Source organism: Tachysurus fulvidraco, chromosome 3, assembly GCF_022655615.1.
Source record: "Tachysurus fulvidraco isolate hzauxx_2018 chromosome 3, HZAU_PFXX_2.0, whole genome shotgun sequence".
NCBI lineage: Eukaryota > Metazoa > Chordata > Actinopteri > Siluriformes > Bagridae > Tachysurus > Tachysurus fulvidraco.
The window spans coordinates 32,058,388-32,079,870 of NC_062520.1; the positions used below are offsets into that span (position 1 = coordinate 32,058,388).

The 21,483-nt window shown below is 39.8% G+C and overlaps 1 protein-coding gene across 6 annotated transcripts in view; it reads right to left on the reverse strand.

Moving 5' to 3' along the window:
* Positions 1 to 7,767: 7,767 nt before the first annotated feature.
* The window catches only part of LOC113662748 (triple functional domain protein-like), a 107,246-nt gene continuing 93,530 nt past the window's right edge, over positions 7,768 to 21,483 (reverse strand). For 4 of the 6 annotated variants that reach the window (XM_027177825.2, XM_027177827.2, XM_047811496.1 and 1 more), the window contains 16 exons: positions 21,254 to 21,343; positions 21,064 to 21,156; positions 20,657 to 20,707; positions 20,451 to 20,528; positions 19,932 to 20,123; positions 19,499 to 19,679; positions 18,929 to 19,377; positions 15,855 to 16,108; positions 15,082 to 15,187; positions 14,830 to 14,857; positions 14,562 to 14,724; positions 13,912 to 14,033; positions 12,744 to 12,816; positions 11,613 to 11,813; positions 11,106 to 11,244; positions 7,768 to 10,867 (listed from right to left, as the gene is read on the reverse strand). In XM_027177825.2, the coding sequence (XP_027033626.2) occupies positions 10,322 to 10,867; positions 11,106 to 11,244; positions 11,613 to 11,813; positions 12,744 to 12,816; positions 13,912 to 14,033; positions 14,562 to 14,724; positions 14,830 to 14,857; positions 15,082 to 15,187; positions 15,855 to 16,108; positions 18,929 to 19,377; positions 19,499 to 19,679; positions 19,932 to 20,123; positions 20,451 to 20,528; positions 20,657 to 20,707; positions 21,064 to 21,156; positions 21,254 to 21,343 (2,766 nt within the window). In that variant the 3' untranslated portion in view covers positions 7,768 to 10,321. Of the gene's footprint in view, positions 10,868 to 11,105; positions 11,245 to 11,523; positions 11,814 to 12,743; positions 12,817 to 13,911; positions 14,034 to 14,561; positions 14,725 to 14,829; positions 14,858 to 15,081; positions 15,188 to 15,854; positions 16,109 to 18,928; positions 19,378 to 19,498; positions 19,680 to 19,931; positions 20,124 to 20,450; positions 20,529 to 20,656; positions 20,708 to 21,063; positions 21,157 to 21,253; positions 21,344 to 21,483 lie in introns of those variants that run through there. The other 2 variants (XR_007140172.1, XM_027177830.2) reach the window with 2 other exon arrangements.

Here is a 21,483-nt window from a genome sequence, read left to right on the forward strand (position 1 = left end):
ACCAATGAAAAAAAAGCAGGTCCTGGAATTGTTCATCATCGTCCTCGTTCCCCCACAGAGAAAAGCCCTGGAGCTGCGAGCATCACTTTGAGCACAGAGTAAGTCATGATCTCCTGTTTAATGTTACAACTCATTCACAACGTGTTTAACACAAACAATGACATTGTGACTGCTGTTAGAGACGTTTCCCAGATCATCAGCAGGAGTTTGTCATCAGTGTCTGTAACTTAGTCAGCAGTTTTACAGCCGGGTCACTGACAACACCTGCTCAGGACATGTAGTCTAGGGCCAGTGGCTCTCAAACTGGGGGCCCTGAGATGGTGCCAGGGGGCCCCTGGTCACTGACAACACCTGCTCAGGACATGTAGTCTAGGGCCAGTGGTTCTCAAACTGGGGGCCCTGAGATAGTGCCAGGGGGCCCCGGGTCACTGACAACACCTGCTCAGGACATGTAGTCTAGGGTCAGTGGTTCTCAAACAGGGGGCCCTGAGATGGTGCCAGGGGGCCCCGGGTCACTGACAACACCTGCTCAGAACAAGTAGTCTAGGGCCAGTGGTTCTCAAACTGGGGGCCCTGAGATAGTGCCAGGGGGCCCCGGGTCACTGACAACACCGGCTTGGACATGTAGTCTAGGGCCAGTGGTTCTCAAACAGGGGGCCCTGAGATGGTGCCAGGGGGCCTTGTCTTTATGACATTTTATAAAATAATGAATTTATCATAAATTAAATCTCAGACAAATAAGACTACAAACCACCAGCACTACACTGTATAATTTAATATGTTTTGCTTAATTCAAATATTTTTGAATCGTTGCGTTTGGGTGGTGGGTGGATGGAGATGTCACTCATGAATGTCTTCAATACTTGAGAGCCCTGCTAACTTAACTTAAGTCAGGCATTAGCAAAGAAATCCGGTTAACTTAGATAAATATTGCCATTAACTAATAGTAACAAAGATAGTTAACAAAAAGGCAGCACTTATTTATTTATTTATTTATTTATTTATTTATTTATTTATTTATTTATTTATTTTTAAACGAGCAACACATTAAGACATTTACTAACCTTTCAAGCTCCTCACTGCGGTCCGGGTTATTCGTACTCACATGCACATACTGTACGTAGCATTAGCGCTAACTGCCTCGTGTAACAGTGCTGCAGATCTTTCTACATTGTTCACTTACACTGTTCAGATGCTAAACTGATCCAATGTGACTGAGATCCAGCAGTGAAAAGGAGAGAAAAGAAAATGTCGAGTTCTTTTTTTATTATTGGTAAAATAAAGTAAAGTAAAGTAAAGTAAAGTAAAGTAAAATAAAATAAAGTAAAATAAAGTAAAGTAAAATAAAGTAAAATAAAGTAAAACAAAGTAAAGTAAAATAAAGTTAAAACACACGTATCGAGTTTCCTTACCATGTAAAGTATAAATCGTAATTAAGAATAATTTAAAAATACAAGTATGTTCCATTCCTTGCTAGTCATAATGTTTCTGTCCAATTACCTCCTGGTTCATGCAGATGAAACACACACACACACACACACACACACACACACACACACACACACACACACACACACACACACACACACACACACAAAATGTCATTTGACACTAAAATCCCCTTAATACTCATATTTGAAGCACAACCAGTCATTTAAATCTCTTAGTTAAAGACAATTATGAGTCACACAAACATTCTTAGAAAGTCTTAGAAAGGGGGAAGTCTGGTCTGAGATTAATATTAAATACTGCACATTTTTGTCTTTAAACCACAATATTTTTATAAATATTTAGTAGAAGGAGGAAGTAGACGTGATGCTGGAGATACCGTCAGAGTTAGACCTCATGAAATCACATGAACTCTATGATAAATCTGTGTTCGTAGACAGCTGCACAAGACCATATTGTGGGTTAGGAAACAGCTGAAGATTTTGTCTGAGGCAAAGTTAAAGCAATATTAATATTAAAGCAATATTAATCAATAGGAAATGAAAATGGATGTCATTTGTAAATTGGGTAAGAACAACTGGAAAGAACGTTCGAGAGGGAAAAAATCTTTTAATTATTGTCTCCACACTGTGGGGGAAAATAAAAATAATAAGAACAATTTTTCACTCAAATTGTCACATTATTTCTTGCATGAGTTAAAGTTAAACATTAAATGCTAGCTTGTGATTAGCAAAGAAATCAGGCTAACTTTGTTAAATATAGCCAGTGAATATTAGAACACACATTTTTAACTTAAACACCTTGTCTTTTGTGTCATATTAAACATTTCACTCACCTTTCCAGCTCCACACTGCAATCCTGTAGCTTAATCATACTCAGACGCACTTGGCTAGCGTTAGCGCTAACTACCGTCGGTGACATAACTGCAGATTTTCCTACATTGTTTGCAACACATTAAGTGAAATCCCTTTCTGTTACTATGGAAACAATAACATACATATAAGAAGGAGCATATTAACGTTAACCTACTAACATTATTCATATTAGTATGAATGTTTGAGCTTTGATGGTAAAAAGTAAAAGATAAAAAAAAATCTTCAGATACGGGTTTTTTTTTAAATTCAGTAAAAATAAGATACTACACCTCCGGGAGCAAAGTACGAACATGAAGTACGTCAGAAGAGCATTTGTAGGAAGAAAAAAGAACAATAATAGGAACCAAAAGTTTGTGGTAAAGTGTGGGTGTCCAGTCAAGACATTTAGTTCAGACCAGACAAACGTCTTAATCTAGAAATAATATGCAAATTACCGCAGACATTCTAAGAATGCAGTCTAGATAAAATAATCTGGACTTTATTTGTTTAAGAGTTTACAGTTTAAGAGTTTAAGTTCTGTTTCAGTTGAACTTTTGTGATATTGTGATGTGATGATTTTATTCACTCCTTATGAAAATGTATAAAACCTTGTTTTTATTACAATTATTATTATTATTATTATTATTATTATTATTATTATTATTATTATTATTATTATTAAAGCAGTCACCACACTGACTGAATAAATCAAAGGCAACATAAAACAGATTAATGTTGTGTAATCAACATTAATTTAGATTTTTTTTTTAAACTAAATAGATTTGTGAGGTGATTGTCTGTTTGTCTGAACCTTAAACCTTTGTGGATCAAACATAGGTCTAGATTTTGGTCACCTATTTATTTTTAAGTGATGTGACATACAGCTATGTACGGTGACCCAGACTCAGAATTCGTTCTCTGCATTTAACTCATCCAAAGTGCACACACACACACACACACACACACACACACACACACACACACACACACACACACACACACACACACACACACACACACACACACACACACAGCAGTGAGCACAGACACCATGAACACACACCCATTTATTCTGTGGCACCCGGGGAGCAGTTGGGGGGTTTAGTGCCTTGCTCAAGGGCACCTCAGTCGTGGCCGGCCCGAGACTCGAACCCACAACCTTAGGATTACGAGTCAGACTCTCTAACCATTAGGCCATGACTTTCCCCATTAATGTTAATTGTCATTTGTCATTCATTCATTCATCTTCTACCACTTATCCGAACTTCTCGGGTCACGGGGAGCCTGTGCCTATCTCAGGCGTCATCGGGCATCGAGGCAGGATACACCCTGGACGGAGTGCCAACCCATCACAGGGCACACACACACTCTCATTCACTCACACACTCACACACACTACGGACAATTTTCCAGAGATGCCAATCAACCTACCATGCATGTCTTTGGACTGGGGGAGGAAACTGGAGTACCCGGAGGAAACCCCCGTGGCACGGGGAGAACATGCAAACTGCACACACACAAGGAGGTGTGAGACGAATGTCCTAACCGCTAAGCTACCGTGCCCCCCTTATCAGATTTTGTGTTATTACAAAAATACCGCATCTGTTTTTCTGTTTTTTTTTGTCTGTACAAGCGACTTGGATTAAGCATTATAAGGACTGGTCTTATGAACCCGCTAGTTAATTTGATTAGAGTTTTTTTTTCTGGGTTTTTAATCCTTGAAGACTTCAAAATGACTATGAAGGTGGCAGAATTTTGAAAAACTTATCAACCTGCATGTGTCTGCTTAACGATAAAAGATTAAGAAAATTTAGCATTTAAATGTTCGATAAAATTGTAAAGAATACAAGTACATAGAATAATAAAGAAAGTTTTATTATACGAGTTTATTTACAGGTTCAGATGATCTGCAGGCATCGAGCACCACCTGCTGTTGAAACCTCTCCATCTTCAGCTTTAACAGAATGGTGTCAGGATATGTTTTTGAGTCGGGTTCCTCTCAAGGTTTCTTCTTCCCATTTTATCTTTGGCTTTGCACATTAGGGATAAAGTCATTACCAAGAGGAGATCTGAACACCATGTGATCTTTACACCAATTCAACACTTGTTTGACTGTATATATTTGTAATCTCACCCCCAGTGTCACCCAGATGAGGATGGGTTCCCCTTTGAGTCCGGTTCTTCTCAAGGTTTCTTCCTTTACCAATTTAAGGCAGTTTTTCCTTGCCACTGCTGCCTGAGTCACCTCAGACTTGCTCATAGGGGATAAATAAATAAATAAATAAATAAATAAATACACACTGTGAACTATATATATCTTAATTTTTTACTATATTCTTTTTTCTCCTTATGTTTACCTTCTGTTCTATGTTTATGTTCTGTAAAGCTGCTTTGAGACGAAGCCCGTTGTAAAAAGCGCTATACAAATAAACTTGAATTGAATTGAATTTCCTGATTTTGTTTATTTCTGTAAAAAAAAAAAGCGCTCTACAAAAACTTTACATATGGAATAAATCTTTAACATACTCCAGCACTCGGTCGGCCTGCTCACCGAACACATCAGTCGGAGTCACATCAGTAGAATTTTTTGAAAAATCCCTGGAAGAAATTTCTCATTTTTTGTTTTCAATCATAAGGTGTTTTTTTTTTTTTTTAAAAAATTCTGTTACTCATTTAAAGTTCATGATGCAACCTGATAGTAAAAAAAACTTTGGGATATTTGTAGCCTGAGATTTTATTTTTTACAGTAAACATCTTTTGTCTACAGCTCACCATGTTAAAACACCTTCAGCACGGTTCACAGCAGAAGTCGCAGAGTAAACTGTTGCTGCTCTGTGACACCTCACCACTCCCACTATGAGTACTTCAGGGAAGCTGTTTAAGCCTTTTTTTTAAAAAAAAACCTGCTACTTTATCAGCACGAAAGTTGTAGAGGAACCTAAACGCTTAACACGACAACAAAATAAACAAAATAAAAACATTTGGGATTTATTTTCTTTACTTAATAGAGTAAAATTAAATCTATTTTATTTCATATTTCATTCTTAAATAAGTAAAAATGTACAAAACTGACATCATAAAAAAAATATATTTTTAAAAATAATTATTTTGTGTGCTAAAAAGTTTTTTTTATTTTTTTATTTTATTTGCCTAGATATTGCTTATAATTTATTATTTTGTTTGTTTGTTTGTGTTTGTATTGTTGTTAAAAATAAATAAATAAATAAAAAATCCCAAAACTTTTCCACCACAGAATCCAACATATTTTTAAATAATGACATTTATTTTAAGCCGCCGTCTTACAAGATTTTTTACAAGATACATTTTTTATAGACTTTCTCCCCTGAGTTTTGAATTAAAACATTGTTTTGCGTGTTTGCGTGCAAATGACGACTTGTTTGTCTGATCGTGTGAAATAACAATCTTTCACAACCCCCATCTTTGTTCAGGTGTGAAATTTGAAGATACCACAAGTCTGTGTGTGTGAGTGTGTGTGTGTGTGTGTGTGTGTGTGTGAGAGTGTGTGTGTGTGTTGCTTTGCATGCACCCACAGCTATCTTTACTTAATCTGAATCCTCAAGAGAGAGCCTGAAGTCCCTTTTTGAACTTTCTGGCTTTCTATGTGTACACAGGTGTGCAGCGTTCAGGAAACCAGCCCTTATGTACAGGACCATCTTTATGAACTCGACGTGATCCGAGAGCTGCGAGCCTCGACTGACCATCATCATGCTTTTAAAAGGCCGACTCTCAGTGCGGCTTTACGCGCGAGCAAAAATAGCAAGAACGCGCAGTGCGATTATAAATATTTATTTCTTGTAAGCAGGAAATTCATTCTAACTTTAACAGAAGTTTTTTGCAGAAGTTCTCACTTCTTTATGGACGGAGACTCGAATCCTCATCTTCAGTCCAAAACCGTGTCCATTCTTTCTAACCGGTATCGTCCACAATGCAGTGTCTTCAGACGTAATGAGACCAATGAGTGCAGAGAACACATCTTTTACTTATACATCGATATTTACGAACATACACCACTTTATATTTGATCTGATAGCGTATTAGAATAAATAAATTAATGTTGACCTTCTGATTTTAGTTAGAGGTCAGATTCAGCTAATTAACACCGGTTATTTCTTCCTTAAAAAAAATATTTTTCTAAACATAATTCATATTTTTTTTTTTTTTTTAACAATTCTGTTGCTTTTTATGGAAATTTCTACTACAGATTACACAAGTCTATTATTCACAAAGCCTCATGCATTGTGACTGTAATCTACATAAACTGCAATATTAAGTGACAAAACTAGTTTGTACAAAAGATCTTTCACTGCAGATGAACTTTGGAGCAGAATACGTGTCTTTGTTCCACACACACTTTCCTACGAGGGTGTAGATAAGATCAGATCTGTGTTTTTTTTTTTTTCAGGTCTTATCTTGATGTCTACAGATGAAATGGCTGCCTGCAATTTTCACACCTTTCACACTTCCTTACACATTATGGGCAGGCTGCTAAAGAGGCATGAAGGTGCTTCAGCACAGATTTTAAAGGGTACACATTCAAAATACTTCCCATCATATAAGAAGTCTTATACGTTCTAAAAGAAAAGAGCTGTTTATTCACCTTCGTATAAAATCCTTAACGCTCCATAAGGTTTTTACATTACTTTAACTATTTTTGTTCAAACTTGAGATAGCAGTTATGTAGTCTTACATTATGTGCTTAATTAGTGCTCATCTTCATTAAAGCATTCATCTCTAAAGTCCAATTCGAATCTGTAGTTAGAAGATTTAAGAGATATTCGAATGAACATCTTGAACTTTTAATCCTTTAAATGACAATAACATGTTAACTAACTCAGTGTCTATAGAAACACCAACAGTGAATCCTAGGTGTTCTGTAGTTTGGTAAATTAGAGCAACAGCACCCTCTGGTGGGATGTTTTTAATTTAAGTTTCTTAATAACGATTTTAACTCAAAATTTAAAGGTCGAGTTAAAAAAATTATTCTGCCGTATTACGAATTCATACTAAACTTCATTAAATGTGTAGCTCAGTTCTGGAAATCGACCAAAAGTTGTCTGCGTCAGTAAAACAGCAACTTCTGTATTTTTTAAAACAAGCAAAAGAAACAGAAATAAATAAAAGATAAAGATAAAATATATCTGCTACCAAAACACTAGTGTGGTTACTAACCTTGTCTGAGGTCTGCCTGAAAATTCTTTAAATGTGTGTTTTCACAGGATGAACGCAAATAACTAAAGGAAATGAAACCAGACCAAAGGGAACTCAACGTTCGTTAAAGTTGAGATATTAAAAAAACAAAGGAAAAAAAAAAACCACGCAAGCTAAAGGTCCACATTAGTAATTTTCATAAAACAAAGAAGTTCTGGTTTTAGCTTAAACCCGTTAATATTATGGATCCCCGTCGACTCGAACGGACCTCAAGGCAAAAAGAAAACGACAGGCATAAAATTACCAATAAATTGTTTTTATGTGTTTAATCTCAATAAAATATATACAGCACAGAATGTGCAAAGGCATGGTTTCTGTACAAAGAAATTTACACACAAATGTGAGAGCCAAAAGCATTCAAAATGGAATTTAACTGCATGTATAAAATAGGATGTAGCCATGAGGGTCCTCACGGTTGTTCGAATCTTTACAGCTATACATAACGACAAAATAAATTAGAACGAAAAGAAAGAACTGACCTTGTGTCGATCCATGCTTACAATTCAAACAATTTAAAATTCAGTAAAATCACGACAAACCGGATTTTAAACAGGAAGTAGATGACATTGAAACAACTATAATTAGAGATTTGCCTTGAACGGTTTTACAATCTTGAAGTAGCGAATGACAGACGTCGGTTATCCATGCAAATATACATCTTATACAAATATTAAAATGCTCAAAGAATGCGTTGAAATTATTGTAGAATGTCGAACTACCTCAATTATCTTAGCAGTTTAAAAAAAATACACAACAAGACAATAAATAAAGATTAATCCACACAAATGCCTGCATCGTCATTCTTTTTTTTGTTTTTTGTTGTAATCATTACTGTGAAACCAGGTTGACTTTGGTATAAGAACAAGGAGAAGTTGTAACATTCAAATCTAAACAAGTATGACACAGATACGAACAACTTAGCTTCCACAAAATGATACTGAACACAGAGAACTTAGCAAGAAAGAGCCACGAACCGAGACGCATCTGAGATGAGTTTATAGTGGCTTATACATGCGTCGGCAGGTTTTAACACCACTGCTAATAAATAGCTGCAATAATCCCAAACATTGCACGTAAACAGTTCCAACAAAATACGAGCGCACATTCACACGACGCTCCTGCGTACCTGCTAAGTCAAAGGGGCGTTTCAGTCGACGCAAAAGCATCTGAAAACAAATACATCACCGCAAACAATGATGAACACTGCCTTAATTATGAACACTGTTCATTTCTTATAATAACTGAAGGTTTATGTTAACAGGGTCATGAAACTCTAAAGCAGCCATCTTGCTAGCAGGCTAATTATTACAAAAGTAACCTACACGAAGAAATGTTTACGATAAAATATTTGCGATTTATTGATTGAAGAAGAAATTTCATCGATCCCAAAGATAACTACCAAGTATCAGGTTTGCTGTTAGCTCGTCATCCTACAGCTGCTTTCAAATGTCAAATTAATGAGAAATCCAACGTAGAAGAAGTCGAGAAAGCAAACAGTGGACGCAACAAGGAGCTACGCGAAAGAGACTCGGCTAGGCTCGTTAGCGATCTTTAAAATGAAGAGCATGACGGCTAGGTGAAGAGGTGAGGGATCAAGATCGCAGTCTTTCAGGAAGGATGAAGTGAAGACAAAATCACTACAATCAGCAAACTGCAGAACGGCATTTCGTGTAACGTCGAAAAAATTACTTACCAAATTAAAAGTTGACCAAAAAGACCATGGAGGGAATCAATGCTCACATTAAGTATAGAGATTAATGTGCAAGTCGTTCAGGGTCGATTTTTCCTTTAAGATGGAAATTCAAGTAATGTGTAATGGTGAGAAATCATCAACAAGGCAGATTCAAAACATACAACAGATACTGAAACATCTAAAGTTTGTAGGTGCAGCTCGCAGCTACAGTGTCTTTATTTCCAATGGACAGAATTGAAATTTAAAAAAAAAAAATGTAAGGATTTGTTCCTCGTATTTCCATAAAAAACCTGTTCCGATGATTCTGTAGTTACGGCGATTCCGAGATAAAAGGGAAGCATGACGTGGAACCAGTTTCATTTCTCTCGCTTTATATATCATTTTTTTTATTGTACTCCAAAACGTCAAAGATCTCCTTTGCTGTGCTTCTATACATAATTTATACAAAATTCTTTCCTGAATACGGCTATACAGTACTGCAACAACCTGATTCAAAATACTGTCAAAAACAAAAGGCTTGCCCTTTTACTGGCTCATAGAAGAAAACTCTCGAAAAAGTCTCGTTTGTGCTTCTGTGCAGTTTTTTTTTTGTACAAAGAGGACATGGAAATGAGGCTGATGTGATCTGGATTCATTTCCAAATTTAGGGTCTAAGGGATTTCAAGGGTTGGGTAACAGTTGTACGAGCAACAGCAGCAGCAGCAGTGTATGAACAACATGCCACTTTACATGGCTTTACAATAAAAAGAGCAGGATTCCAGTTGGATTTCCATATAGTTTGGAATTTTCTCATTTTCAGGGCATCACTGTGGACTCACTCCATTCTATCCAAAGGATAATTGGGTTGCTGGTCATCCGAGTTCCTCCATTCTCCATATGGGTTCTTGAGGGGCAAGGTGATTGCTGTGTCTTAATTGCATTCTCACTCAGACAGAAGGCTCCTTTAATTCTTTCACCCTCGAGGGACCTTCAGAGCTTCAGGCTTCCTTCTTGCTCTAGGCTCCCTCATACCTGCCTCAGGAACCCGTATCGGTTACACCATTACATCGCTCAATAGAAGAGGACCAGGACTTAAGGGAGAACCATCCATTCTCTGTCATGCCTTTCCCAGCAGCCGGCTTCTTAAAAATGTCCTCAGGTTATCCATTGGCCTCAAGTCACTCTGGTGCTTTCGCCTCTCAATGAAGGCCACGAGTCGTGCTGTGTCAAGGCGGACCAAACCGGAGGCAGCTCGGGGACGGAGCCATGGCTCACCCTGCAGGCAGGCCTGAGCTGAGGGTCGCCTGGCGGGTTCAGAATGTAATAGTAAGCACACAAAATCTCGCGCTGCTCGGCTCACACCTCCAAAATAGTCTTCGGGGAAGCTGAAGTCCAAGCGGCAGATGTTGAGGCACGTCTCCTCCGCACTCTCGTCTAAGAATGGCGAGGCACCACTCAGCAACACATAGGCCAGAACACCGGCACTCCAGAGATCAGAAGTCAAAGCCACTGGCTCGCCCAGCACCACTTCAGGTGCACTGAACTCAGGGCTGCCCACCAGAGGGTGGATGTAGGGGGAAGAGGACAGGATCATGGCATCGCCGAAATCCGTCAGCTTGACAATGGATTGAGCAGATGCCTGCTCTACCACCACATTCTCTGGCTGTAAAACAAATAATAGATCAGATATTATTTAATCTATCGCACCACCAGGTTTTTTCCGTGTTAGTCGTTATCACAACATGGCAAAGACCGGAAGGTTCTGATCCTAAGGTATACCATCTACACCGAGCTGCCACTAGTGAATCGTCAACCAAATCAGGCCAGTGTAAATGTTAAAACTGGTTTGATTTACAGTACATATGCGAAAATATCTGTGAAAATTCTGATCAGACCCTTACCTTCAGGTCGAGATGAGCTATTCTACAGGTATGTAGGTAATGTAAAGCTTCTAATATGTCCCGCAGGTAGAGAGCCACCTTCTCCTCAGTCAGGTTACCCCAGCACACGATGTAGTCCAGGAGACGACCCTGATCGGCGCTGCAGAGCAACGACAACGAAATACTAATAAACATCAAAAAACTGTTTTAGAAATGACTTTGAATGTCCTGTTAATGTGTCATATTGATCCATTTCGCTTTCGCTAATTGTGTTCTTTGTCACTCTGTGCTGCCTGTGATTCATGGTTATTTCTTTATCTCACTCAATGACTCTCACTCACTCATTTAATGGCTCTACACATAACATGATGTTGCATTGCTAACATACTGAGACTACACATCCATCTGTACTATCTTAAAAATCTAAATGTACACTCACTTCCTGCTTTTATCTGCCTTCTCCTTTAGCATGTCTTGAAACTAAAACGATGACCAAATCAGTCAACTTGAGCGACTTGGAGTGCTTACATTTCCAGTACGAGCACATAGCTGGTGGTGGTCTCGAATGTATCGAGCAGGCCCACCACGTTGGGATGCTGCAAGCAGCGAAGCACGTTCAGCTCCCTCATCACCTGCTCACGACGCATCAGCTTCTTGTTCACCAGCTTCGCTACTACCGAGCGCCGTGAACCTTGCTGCTCGCACCACTTAGCCACGGAGAACCTACCTCTGGAGAGACGGTAACAAAATGCATGAAATTGTAGTTAACATAAGGGGCATGTAAAATACAGGGACATGCAAATATATTCATTTAGCACTTCAACTTACAGCAGCCTGGAATGTTTATTTCCCCCAAAATGATATTGTTCTCTAGGTTTACACAATCATTCCTCACAGTGACCAAACTACCGAAGGGAAGGCTACTTCTAACACAACATAGAAAAGTGGCATGTGTTGAGTTTTAGTGTAAAAGATTCTTCAGTGAGTATCTTAGAGTCCCAAAGTAACATCGTCTGAACTAACAGCACAAGTGAGAACCCAATTGAAATATTGGTTACTATGGCTACTTTGCATTTGATTGGTTACTATGGCTACTTTGCATTTGATTGGTTAATACTGTATGGCTACTTTGCATTTGATTGGTTACTATGGCTACGTTGCATTTGATTGGTTACTATGGCTACTTTGCATCTGATTGGTTACTATGGCTACTTTGCATTTGATTGGTTAATACTGTATGGCTACTTTGCATTTGATTGGTTACTATGGCTACTTTGCATTTGATTGGTTACTATGGCTACGTTGTATTTGATTGGTTACTATGGCTACTTTGCATTTGATTGGTTACTATGGCTACTTTGCATTTGATTGGTTACTATGGCTACTGTGCATTTGATTGGTTACTACTGTATGGCTACTTTGCATTTGATTGGTTACTATGGCTACTTTGCATTTGATTGGTTACTATGGCTACTTTGCATTTGATTGGTTACTATGGCTACTTTGCATTTGACATAATTCATGCAAATATTCGTTGTAAATCACTTGCAACACAGTCACAATTTGTGTGCATTTTATTCCCTCAACTCTCTTTTAGTAAAGCAGGTCTTTAGACTTTGGGCCTGACTGTGCTTCTGTCCAAAGGGAGATTCATCTCACCTTCCGAGCTCCATCACTTCAGTGTAGAGCGACTCAAAATTCTCCTTCCAGATGATTCCATCACCGTAGGTACCTGTGCAAAGCAGTTAAGCAGTCATAAGGCGAGGCAGAACTGCTTCACGCTCAGTGATCCACCTCTACGCATGTACTAGAAATTTTGCAAGAAAGAGACAATATCCATCTTAACTAATTATTTAACTAACTAATTAACTAATGTCAGGAAATTCTATTTAATTATTAATTCCATTTATCTGTATAGCACTTTTAACGATTCACATTGTCTCAAAGCAGATTCATAGAAGTACAGAAACAGAATAAAAACCTTTGTTTAAATGTAAAGGGTTTCGGGTTCGGTTTTTTGCATATTTTGTGCATTTCAACAGAAATATATTTATTTATTCTTCAAGTTTCCTTTTGTGGTTGAAATGTTCTGCAAGCAGACGTGTGTCTGTCGAAGGTTTCCATTAGCTAAATGTCAAAACGCGATGTAAAACACCATCTCGTTATTTGCCCAGCATTAGAGCATTTATTTTGGTAACTTCCTGTTTGAACATTGGTTAGACACTTTTGCTCATGCTTTTTTTTTTTTTTTTGAGCCATTCTTTTGAGCACAGGGAACTGACTGAATTCCTCCTACTGCAGACTGGTCAACTCCATCCTGTTGATCCACAGTGCTGTTGCCTTCAGTCATCAGTTCAACCATGAAGCACCACAGAGTCCATGTTGTTTGTTCTAGAGTTGGTCTTTGTCTTTGTCTGACCACTGTTATGAGCTGGAGATTTCTGATTGGTGGACTATTCATAACTTTTCACACTTTGGCCTGGGTTTAAAGATGAAACCCTGACATTACTACTGACTGAATGTGGCCTGACATGAAGTAGACTTACTGTCACCATGCCAAAGGTAATTAGTTTCCAGTAGCAGCGTGGTCTGAAGTGTTCTTGTCGTCACTTTTATACCACAGCCATTAGCCAACATTAACACTTTCCATCACTGTTTAAAAACATAATTTTTATGTACTACATGTGTCATGGGACTTCTGAGGACGCCTTTGCATTTTCTAATGTTAGATATAAATACGTAACCATGGTGACAGTCAGGCCAAAATTAAATATGACATTAAAATCGTAACCCACGTTTGCTACGTGAGGATCAAAAGCACCCGCACCTTGCACTCTGAGGCAGGCGGACGAAGTGACCGTCCCGACGTCGTTAGTGGCGGTGCAGGTGTAGGTCCCTCCGTCCTCTGTAGTCACGGGTGAAACGCGCAGGGTCACTTCGCCTGTCTCACTGTGAAGACGGACAGAAGGAGGAAGCGAAAAACATATTTAAAAATATTATTGTCAGAACAGCAGAAATTTTAGAGAATAGGTTTTGTGGCTAAGTGATTCACACTGTCTGGTGTAAAGACACGTTGGTACTTCCTTTTACAGCAAGGGAGTCAAATGTAGACATGGGTGATATGGTAAATATGTTGTTACTATAGAGCCATGTAATGACCAAAGAGTTGCTTCTATGTCTGTAGGAAAGTAACAGAATAAAAAAAAAGAAAGTTCTTATAAGAATAAGAGGAACACTATGGGTTTAGATACTAAAATACTATGCATTTACTTAACACTATATCCCACCGGACCAGGGATCGTGTGGAGTAAGAAGGAAGTTGAAGATTAGAAAATAATTTAAACTTAATGGTGAAAAAAAAATACATGCAGCTCTTCAGTTGAGCTCTGCAGCCACCTACTGGACAAGGTGTGTAACTGCAAGACAGACATTTACAAATGAATTACAGCTGCATGAGTTATGTGTCTGTGTGTGTACCTGTGTGTCAGTGTGTATCGTCCTCCGTCGCTCACTGTGCTCTGATCTGGTCCTCGCCAGGAGACCGAGGCTCTCGGCTGACCTCCGAGCTTACAGCGCAAGGTCACGCTGTCTCCACTCTCACATACCAAATCGCTCAGAGGCACCAGAAACTCTGGTGGAACTGAGACACGAAACATAGAAACAGAATCAGTTTGGCTGTCATCATCTTTATTTTTCTTCTTCTTATTATTATTCATTATTAACGATTTTATGTCATCGGACCTACCGTCGTAGATGTAGTTTGGATTTAGAAGCTGAAAGAGAAGAAAGAAAAGTTTTACACGTTCTCGTATGCTGCAGCACTAACTTTAACATCTCACCCTTTCTCTTATGTGAGGCAGAGAAACAAACTAAATATCCAACAGTACCCGAAGTCCTGTATTCCGTTAACAAGTGAATGTTAATGTGGATTTTAGAGGATTGTATAAAATGATTAGTTACAGTAAATAGAGCTGAAGTTGAACAAAAGCATGAATACCTTTACAGAAACCTTATTCTCCTGTCGACACTCTTTCCTTCCCTCTTTTTCTCTTTTCTCAGATTTGCGGCGGATGCGTAACGCTGTGTGCCAAGACGATGACTTCCTGGGTTTTTAATGAGAAAGCGGGAGATATTGGAATGCAAAAAAAAAAAAATTGCATGTCAAACTTGATTCTGGAATTTATTTAAAAGGGTTTCTAGAGCTGTCATATTGAAGAAAATATATCTACTCGATTTCTATATAAGTTTTTATCCCGTTTTACTGGGACACATATTTATTCATTCATTCATTCACTCATCTTCTACCGCTTATCCGAACTTCTTGGGTCACGGGAGCCTGTGCCTATCTCAGGCGGCATCGAGGCAGGATACACCCTGGACGGAGTGCCAACCCATCACAGGGCACACACACACACACACTCACACACTACGGACAATTTTCCAGAGATGCCAATCAACCTACCATGCATGTCTTTGGACCGGGGGAGGAAACCAGAGTACCCGGAGGAAACCCCCGAGGCACGGGGAGAACATGCAAACTCCACACACACAAGGTGGAGGCGGGAATCGGACCCCCAACCCCGGAGGTGTGATTAGAACGTGCTAACCACTAAGTCACCGTGTCCCCCTATTTATTCATGTTTATGTTAAAAACCTTTTGCTGTTGTTGTGCTTGTGGTCATGGACAAACTCGGAAACCTCACATAAAAATGTTGCAATCTGTAGTTAACTCTAAGTAGAATTTAATACTCAGCAGGTCATTTTGCATACTTTAGGGTGCTGTTGGTGTAGTCAGAAGCACGGATGGAGGTGTGTCCTAGGACGTGGGCGGGGATCCATCCCTCTGCTGCCGGGCCCTGTTCGGTAGGAGCTCGGAAAACCAGGAACATGCTCTGCTGGTTGGAAGCCAGGATCTGCACAGCCTCGCCCTGATGCACGCTAATCTCGTCCTCTTTTAAAGCCACGTAGTCCTGGGTCACTAGCATGGTGGACACGCTGCTACTGCTGCTGCTGCTGCTTTCACTCTGACAGCACAACATACACAGAACATTACTAAATATCAGCTTTGTTTGTTTACAGATACACACAATGTTCCTCTGACTCAATATTTAGTCTGAAGACATACTTGGTGTCTCACACAGAATCCTAGGATGGGTCTCAGTAAGTTACCTAGTTCACTAACCAGGCTAATGATAAGGGCCATTTTAAGGGTTGCGTCTCAATACCTCAATGCACTGCACCAGGGGGCATCAATGCTCACTATGCTTTCTTACTTTGTCTACAAACATAAGTAGCTTGTGATGGTTGCTGTAGTATGGATGGAGGAGTAAAAAATCACACTGCTAGAAATTCATTCATCGGTGTCCCAGCTTGTATTCAGCCAGGGATTTTATCATTGTCCCAACTCGTGTACATGATATACTGACTAAATGTACACTCGCAAATGTACACTGACCCTAACCCAAATGTACACTAACCCTAACCCAAATGTACACTAACCCTAACCCTAATGTACGCACTAACCCTAACCCTAATGTACACTAACCCTAACCCTAATGTACACTCTAACCCTAACCCTAATGTACACTCTAACCCTAACCCTAATGTGCACTCTAACCCTAACCCAAATGTGCACTAACCCTAACCCAAATGTACACTAACCCTAACCCAAATGTGCAATAACCCTAATGTAAACCCTAACCCTAATGTACACTAACCCTGACCCAAATGTGCACTAACCCTAACCCTAATGTAAACCCTAACTTTAAAGTAAACCCTAACCCTAATGTAAACCCTAACCCAAATGTACACTAACCCTAACCCAAATGTACACTAACCCTAACCCTAATGTGCCCTAACCCTAACCCAAATGTACCCTAACCCTAACCTAGGGAGCTCAGTAGCTGGTTGAGACACACAACCATAGACTTCTGTTACATCTCCATGCCATTCTGCCATTTTACTTATTTTTCATTTACTTTAATATTATTTCATACAACAACATAAAAAAAATTCTTTTCTCCAGTCTGCATTTTCTATCCCTGATTTTTTTTCTTCAGGTTTATAAGCAAACACTATTCTTTAAAGGCACTGGTCTAAATAACAGCTTATTGTTCTCGTTAATACGAGGTACAAATTACACCACAAACGTCTGACGACGATCTCGGTCGAGGGGGAATTGTGTGTAAATTCTTCGTAGCTGAGGGTGATCTCACAGTCGGAGTGCCAGTTTGTATCTCTCTGATATTAAATATTTACAAATTTATAATACATTTGAAACACAGAAATAATACATTAACATACTTCAAAAATGTTCTTTCTGTGAATCTCAGGCTTGAGACATCATGTTCTATGGGTCTTTTAGATTCATCTAGATAAAAAAATCTACATTTCTGGTTTTATTTTAATCCAATTCTAATCTCTCAACCTGTTACATGAACACATTCACATACCTCTAGAAGTTGCATCATCTAAATTTCCTGAAATTTTAATTCTGTTGTCTTTCTTTGGAATGATATTTTGATGCTGATTGATGAAACCTTCAACCTTTTTATTTTGTCAGTAAAAAAACTGATTGTGAATAATCTAAGGTTTTTTTTTTACCCCTGGTCACTTCCTGTGTTTTCTGTGATCAGATATCTACCCGACGGTAAAAAGACCAGGTCTAAATGCCCTCTGAAACGTTTTGGAGACGGATATAAACCCGATGGTACAAACCCCTTCAGGAGGTGGTCTGGGACGCGTTTCAGATGAAACTGGACAGGTGTAAATGAATGTGGTTGTTCGAGCCACATACGTCAGCGCTAAACTCCTCCCAAACGGAACTACGTCACTCGCAGGTGATCTTTCACCCAGGCGTCTCGTCGGGGCTTAAAACGCGCTGCTGCCGCCAGCGAAAACGCAGCAAACCGTAAACGCTGTTTTTTGTAGCATAAACGTCGTAACCGGTTTTTACGTCTTCTTTTTGTTCGCGTTCTGAAAACCACAGACACCAAAGTGTGTTCTGTTACAATTACCCCGGAAATGAGGTCAAATATATTAGCATTTTGTTCGGGAGCAGAAAGATCGGATCGATATCCGATTCGCCGAGACGCGTTTATGTGGTCTGATGTAAATGGGACAGTTTTAACAAATCAGATAGCTATCGGATCAGAGACAACACAGGAAGTGTATGTAGGAAGTGACCAGGTGTAAAAAGGCCCTATGTTAACACAATTTTGACTATTTAAATGCAAGTCCTCTTTGATTCTGTGATGAAAAAGAGCTACACGGTTTAATTGGCACCGTTATTGTGAAATCACCCCAAACTTTTTCTTTTATTTATAGTTATTGTATTGTAGTCCATCGTAAATAATAGAAAAAAATGTGTTAATATATACAGTTGACATACTGTACAAAGTGTGTTTGCGTGTATAAAGCATGTAGAAGATGTTTAGTGGCATGAAAGCAAGGCATCAGTTGAGTCAGGAAGCTTCTCTTCCTTAAGCAGCTTTAGTTTAACAGCATCTTCTTCTGAAGGCATCTCACACATTTCCGGGGTTGTTCAAAGCTACGGTGGCAGCAGACTGATTAGAAACAGCCAAAGGAAGAATGTTAGTACGGGTTAGACTGCTTTCATGGATTGAGCTCTTTCTAAAGTAGAAGTACAAATAGCAGAGGACAGACGTGTAGCCTTTTGAAGAACACTGAAGAAGCCAAGCTTTTTCCAGTTTAGCAGTGGTGTGAAGACAAGCTTAGGCCATTTGAGCCAGCAAGGAATTTCTCTGGTTTCGGAACACATCCCGTAAGGAAAGTTAGTAGGAAGCCAAAGATAAGCCTGGGTTAGGAGAGAGTCGGGTCCTTACCCCGTTGCTGTGCAGGGAGTGCTCGCTGGCTGAGGAGCATGTGCTGACCCGATCTGTTTCCTTGCGCTTCTGGTTCTGCTCTGGAACTGAAGCCCAAATGGAGGACGAGGAGGTTTTGACGCTAGAGTGGCATGAACTCGGGGTGATTGTAGAAGGCGAGATTAGTGGTGAAGGGAGCCCTGATCGAGGTCTGGATAAAGCGAGGGACATTGGGGACACAGCAGCTCGAGGAACTGAGCGGGTCTCCTCTCGTTGATCGTTCAAGTGGACCTCGAGCGGGTGTGTCCCGAACGTCTCAGGGAACGTACCTGATGCTGATGGGGGGTGGGGCTGCATGGGTTGTGGAATTCTGGATCCACGAGGTCGGGAGCTCATGGGGACGCTGGTGCCTGGGTTGGAAGTGCTTGCGCCCACATGGTTCCGCTGGTACTCGATGGGAGACGTTAGTGCTGCGCAACAGAAAAAATAAGTTTTAAATAAAAATCTATATTTGTAGGATTTTTTTGACCCTTGCTATAGATTGCATTTCTAAAAACATTGTTCCCCAATCCTTATATAGAAGTGTGTTACCATTGAGGAAGTTCCTCTGGTTCTCCAGGATGCTGCTGATCTGTTGTACCCATGTGTGGCTCACGGCCGGGCTAGACGAGTGAAGGGTGAAGCGCTCTGTGACACCTGTGGATGACCGCGAAGTGAGAGTGAACCTACAGGGGTCGCTGTCTGAAATCTCCTCCAGACCCAGCCAACTGACCTGCAACCGACAGAGACACAAAAGCTCATTTTCCAAAATCATTTCAGGACGCTGAGGTTTAAAATCCTACTGAAAAGTGACACGTTCTGTTTATTTTATTGTAATGATGTTATGTTGTGTAACCGATTGGCAACCAGCATACAGACAAAGTTTAACTCAAGCGGCTGCATGACGTTTTCATTTGCCGACGGTTGGGTTAATATTTTATGCATAAAACCTGCCGATCAAACATGCCGACAAAAAAAATCTCACCTTGATGCTGCTCTTGAACAGAAAGCCTGGAGTAGTGAAGCCCTTCTTCTTATCCAGTGGCTCACTGAAGATGACGATCTGCTCGAAGAGGAAGACACGCCTCTCCTTGGCCCGGGAGAGTAGGCTGGAGTCCTGATCTGACACCATGAACGTGTCTTGGAGAAGGAGCCGACCCTGAGCTACGATTTTACCCTAACCAAACATGAAAAAAAAAATCAGAATAACTCTCAAATGAGGTTTTATACACAATAATATATAATATGAGGAGCCCCGAGGAGCCTGAGATGGTTGAAGTGTGTTATGCTGGTGGTTTCACTATCTTAGCTGAATTTGTTGATACTGGAACCAAGATCACACAGCATGGAAGCTCATGTACATCAACAGAGCCCTTTTTAACAACTCTATGACCAGGCCGTCTTTACAGAGAGTGCAATCGTTTATCAAAGGCTTCAACATCTCTCAACAAACTGTCCACCTGAAAATCTCATCCATATGGTGAAACGGTAAAAAGAGGCTTACATCGAAGCCCTGGAGACGTCCCACGTTCATCATATCGTTGCAGCGTTTGGGTACAACACACATCACCTCCACTGCTTTCTGTAAAACATGGATACAAAATACAGCTTTTTATGGAATGAAACAAACAAAAAAATGACTCAAGGGTGAGACAATATACAGTAATGAAAATTAAAATGCTGAAGATGGTGTTTTTTTTTTTTTTTTACCTCTAATTCTGTTGTATCAGTACAAGCCTTTTTGGAGAACTTTAGAAAATCCTGAAACAGGAAATGAGCAAGAAGACACCTGAGATTTCATCTCGTCGCAATAAGACGAACCGTCAGAGCAAATTAAGGGCAGGACACGTACAGTACTTCTGGTATTGCATACTCTTGTATATAAGTCACACATTTAATCATGTATCGCAGTTGAGATTCTAACTTGGTATAAAATCCTTTCTAGAATTTTTTTTTATATGTTTCTGTAATTGTGAATGTACCGAACGTCACATGCGAGCTTAACTGTCTATAAAAGTCTCCGACGTCAGTGCAGGCAGTCATTCTAAAGTACAGCAGTACATCTCATCCCCAGGCACCACAATAAGTGAATCATGAGGCAGAACGACACTCCTCACCTTTAACAGAAGCTGGTACTTCATAATCCTCTGCACAGGTTTGATAAGTAAGTCTGTGAGCTGCAGCCTGTGGCCCAAGCGCTGCTTCAGATCCTGTCAAAAGACAAAAAACTTTCGACATGCAAGCAGGTCCCATTAAAAAAAACAACCAAAGTGGCTAATCGTGAATAGATGACGTCTTGGTTCTTACCTCAAAATAAGTGTCTATGTACTCGGATACGATGTGCTCAGATTTGGGCTTGTTCTGGCAGTAGACGATGTACATGTGTAATCTGCGTTCCTGTGAAACAATCGGACGTTACTGAGATAAAAAATATCAAATGTGTGTACTGTACACAGCAGAGGCGGGAGTAAGTCACACACGTGCGAGTCACAAGTAAGTCTCAAGTCATGAACGTCAAGTCAAAGTCAAGTCGAGTC